General features: G+C 43.1%; 1 protein-coding gene across 1 annotated transcript; it reads left to right on the top strand.

The window, feature by feature from the left end:
- Positions 1–459: 459 nt before the first annotated feature.
- Positions 460–3390, top strand: sox14 (SRY-box transcription factor 14). The gene has a single exon (XM_032525111.1). The coding sequence runs from the start codon at positions 976–978 to the stop codon at positions 1690–1692; it is 717 nt and encodes a 238-aa protein (XP_032381002.1). The 5' UTR covers positions 460–975; the 3' UTR covers positions 1693–3390.
- The last annotated feature ends 534 nt before the right edge of the window (positions 3391–3924 follow it).

The raw sequence follows: 3924 nt of genomic DNA, 5'->3' as shown, positions 1-3924 counted from the left end.
AATAATAATAATAATAATAATAATAATAATAATATTTGTGTCATTATCCTACATCCCCTTATTCAAAACAGAAATCCCAAACAGACAGATAATAACTGCATTAAGGCCTAACTGTATGCATTTTGGCGACAGACATATATTTCTGCATAAAGCCGTGTAGTCACCTCTCTGGAGTGAAGTCAGGTTTTAACTGGAAAAGAGGTTGAAGGTCCATGTTTGTTGCGATTCATTACATTAAATGGAATCGGGAAGGGATTCTAATCCCCCCCCACACACCTACCCCCTTTCCTTATTTTTTTTTTTTTCTTCTACTACCACCCGGCCTTTGTTTATGTTGTAAGTACATATATTTTTTTCCGTGGAGGTATTATAATAGCGGTTCTGTGTGCTGATTGGGCGCCCAGGTTGGTGAGTGAACGCCCTGCAGATTATGTCAGATTGCGTGCAGAAACCAAACCAGCCCAGCCTTTGAACTTCACCGCTTTTGGCTCGTATTCACGCTCTTCCGCTCATTTCCAAGCCAGGTGCTTGACGACAAACCTCAGAGAGGGAGAGAGAGAGAGAGAGGGAGAGTGTGTCGCAGAAAAAAAAAATAACACTTTAACGACTCCTGCAAACTGACTGCGGAACATTGCTTTCACCTTTGTGGATTTCTTTACGTGTGTGCATCTTACATGTATTTTTGTTCTCCTGTATTGCCTGCCGCAGGTCTGAAAGAGAGTTGTAACCGGACTTGAACGAACGCGCATCAGTGTTTTAACTCTGGAAAAGCAAAAACCGGGCGCTGGATTTTTATTCTATTCTCTTTTATTTTTTGCTGTTTTCCAGCCAGACTCAGAACATCTCAGACGTGGCATGACTGGTATCTGGCATCTAGACAGGTGAATAGTTTCCCTTCCTCCCGAAAAGAACTTTTCCTCGTCATTAAACATTGGGGATAAAAAAAAGCATAGGCTACTTTTTTTTTAAAAAAAGATGTCAAAGCCTGCTGATCATATCAAGAGACCCATGAACGCATTCATGGTTTGGTCCCGGGGCCAGAGGAGAAAAATGGCACAGGAGAATCCCAAAATGCACAACTCGGAGATCAGCAAAAGACTGGGCGCCGAGTGGAAGCTGCTGTCCGAGTCTGAGAAGAGACCTTACATCGACGAAGCCAAGAGGCTGCGCGCTCAGCACATGAAGGAGCACCCCGACTACAAGTACAGACCCAGGCGCAAACCCAAAAACCTGCTCAAGAAGGACAGGTACGTTTTCCCTTTGCCTTACCTCGGAGACACCGACCACTTGAAGGGACTCCCCATGTCGGCCGCGGACTCTCTGTTGAGCCACTCCGAGAAAGCCCGAGCGTTTCTGCCGCCGACGAGCGCCCCGTACTCCTTCCTCGACCCGAGCCAGTTCAGCTCCAGCGCCATCCAGAAGATGACGGAGATGCCGCACGCGCTGAGCACCAGCACTTTGCCCTACGCGTCCTCTTTGGGATACCAGAACGGCGCGTTCGGCACCCTTGGGTGCCCCAGTCAGCACACCCACACCCACCCGTCGCCCACAAACCCGGGCTACGTCGTCCCGTGTAACTGCTCGGCCTGGTCCACGTCAAGTTTACAGCCCCCGGTGGCCTACATACTTTTTCCAGGTATGACCAAGACTGGGATAGACCCTTACTCATCCACACATGCCACTGCCATGTAACCCTCAAAGACTCTTTTTCTTTTCTTTTTTTTAATTCACTTGAATACTGAAATGCATGTAAATATAATATGGACAGCGCGCCCAGTGAGAAGGCATGAACAGTATTAGCTGCCTTGGACTTGTTATGGCAAAAAAAAATAAGAGCGAAAAAAGAAACTTTTCCAGAAAACCAACAAGTTCCTGAGTGGTGCAGAGGAGCTGGGGCTCGGTGTGAAGGACGGTGTCCTGTGAACTGTAAGAAATGTAAATGTTATAACGTTTATGGCAGCCCGAAAAAGGAGGCCTTTAACTTTATTTATTGTGTACATTTCAATGCTGATATGCTGATTTGTGTTGATTATCGATAGGGAGCTCTTTTTACTTTTGACAATTTGGCTTGCACAATTAGCATTCTTATTTCCTGTATAGGCCTAAGTAGTTTACATTTTTGGCACACGTAATTTTATGAAAAATCTCAATCTAAATCAGAACCTATAGGCTGGACTATATACGGGTCATATTGTTTATATTGATCACAAACTGGCACATAAAACTAGACGGTCTATTTAAGATGACAAAGAGAGAAAAAAAAAATCGTTTACGTTCAAATGTTTTATTTTGCTCTTTTTTTCCCCCTGTGGTTCAGTGCTAATATAATCACACGCGTCATATTTTCGTTTTGTTGCTTTTTTAAGGATAACTTCTATTTGAATTCAAGGAGTTATATATGTGTATTATCATCCAAGATGGTAATTTAAACCTGTCATGTTATGGAAAGGATAATGTATCTAGAAGGTTGATACCTCCTGCGCTTTGTTCAATTGCTGAGCAAAGGCATTTCGAATAAAGACAATCTGTCTTCAACGCTATCAATTTCCTGTATTTGTAGCTGATTGCTCTAATGGGCCCTCGATATGGCAAAGATAGAGGAGCACTGTGCAGGTGCTGCGGGGAAGTTAAAGCTGGCAGAATAAGGCCTAATAGCCTAAATTAGATTTCAAATGAATAAAAATAGCCTCCAAAAAAAAAAAAAATCAACAATGTCTTTTAAAATGTTTTTGAAACGGAAACAATAATTCACAAAAAAAACAGATGTAGTCCTACGTTTGAAACACTTTTTTTTTTTTAAATGCAACAATTGTGAGCTTGTATTCACATTTCAAAAGTTAGACCCAACTTGACCCCACACTAATCCACAGGCGTACTACTGATGAGCTAAATTATGGAAACTGTCGCTTTGCAGAATCGCAGTAGAACAATAATAACATTATTGTTGTCCAAATCAAACCTCCTTTCTCTTTCTCTGGGCTCATCGAAGCTGTCAAACTCCTCCTCTCTCGTTTCCCCAACAAGGCTTAATGACCCCCCCTGTTTGGCTGCTGCTGCTCTTTCTAATGCGTTGAAACCGGTTTGAGACATGTCGAGCAGCCAGCAGCACGCTGCACGCGGAGGTGTGTTCGTGTTGACACTGGGATGAACCGGTTGGGATCCTCTGATGTTTGACAGTTCAGGAGAGGCCTCCCTCGAGGGATTCCGCCCATCCGACTTGTCTGACTGCTCAATCACTTCTTAATTATAGCTTTAACTAATGAAACAAACTCAATGGGATGTGATTTCCCCCATCTTAGAACTTTGCTGGCTTGGCTGTAAAGTAGTCCATCACTAGTGCGGTTTAAATATCTCTGCATTATGTGTTTACTTTTACAAAAAAGAAAAAAACTAATAATAAGGAAAGAAAGGTGCTGCAGCCAAAAAAACTCGCTGAGGCTTATTATCATCAGTCATTCACACGTCTCTAACATGTCTAAACTTGTCTAAATAAGACTCCCACGAAGACAGTACTGAATGAAAACAGGAGGAATTATTATAGCATTTAGAGATTTTAATGTGAATTCAGTGCCGTTGCCCCCCCCCCACCTCCTCTCTGTTAATGGAGATCAGGATTTGCGGACCGCGGTGTACAGCCTCCCATTAGACGACTGTAGTATTAATTAAAAAAAATTCATTCCACATCCAAATTGTTTACTTATCTGCCAGGAACATATGCTGAGAGAAGTTAAGATTCACGATTCTGCACTATTGCCCAAGGTGCAATTCAATCCTGGGGAGGAAGGAAGGGAAGGAAGCAAGGAAGGAGCGATGAAGAGGTGGAGGAGGAGGAGGAGGAGGACGGGTAGATTTTTATGACAGACTTAGTCCTTATCTGGAGCTGTAAATTAGGGTGATACTTCATTGAACCGAATGTGAAGTTTT

Source organism: Etheostoma spectabile, chromosome 9, assembly GCF_008692095.1.
Source record: "Etheostoma spectabile isolate EspeVRDwgs_2016 chromosome 9, UIUC_Espe_1.0, whole genome shotgun sequence".
Lineage (NCBI taxonomy): Eukaryota > Metazoa > Chordata > Actinopteri > Perciformes > Percidae > Etheostoma > Etheostoma spectabile.
Note: the sequence above shows the minus strand (reverse complement) of the source record. Positions and strands in the feature narration are given on the sequence as shown.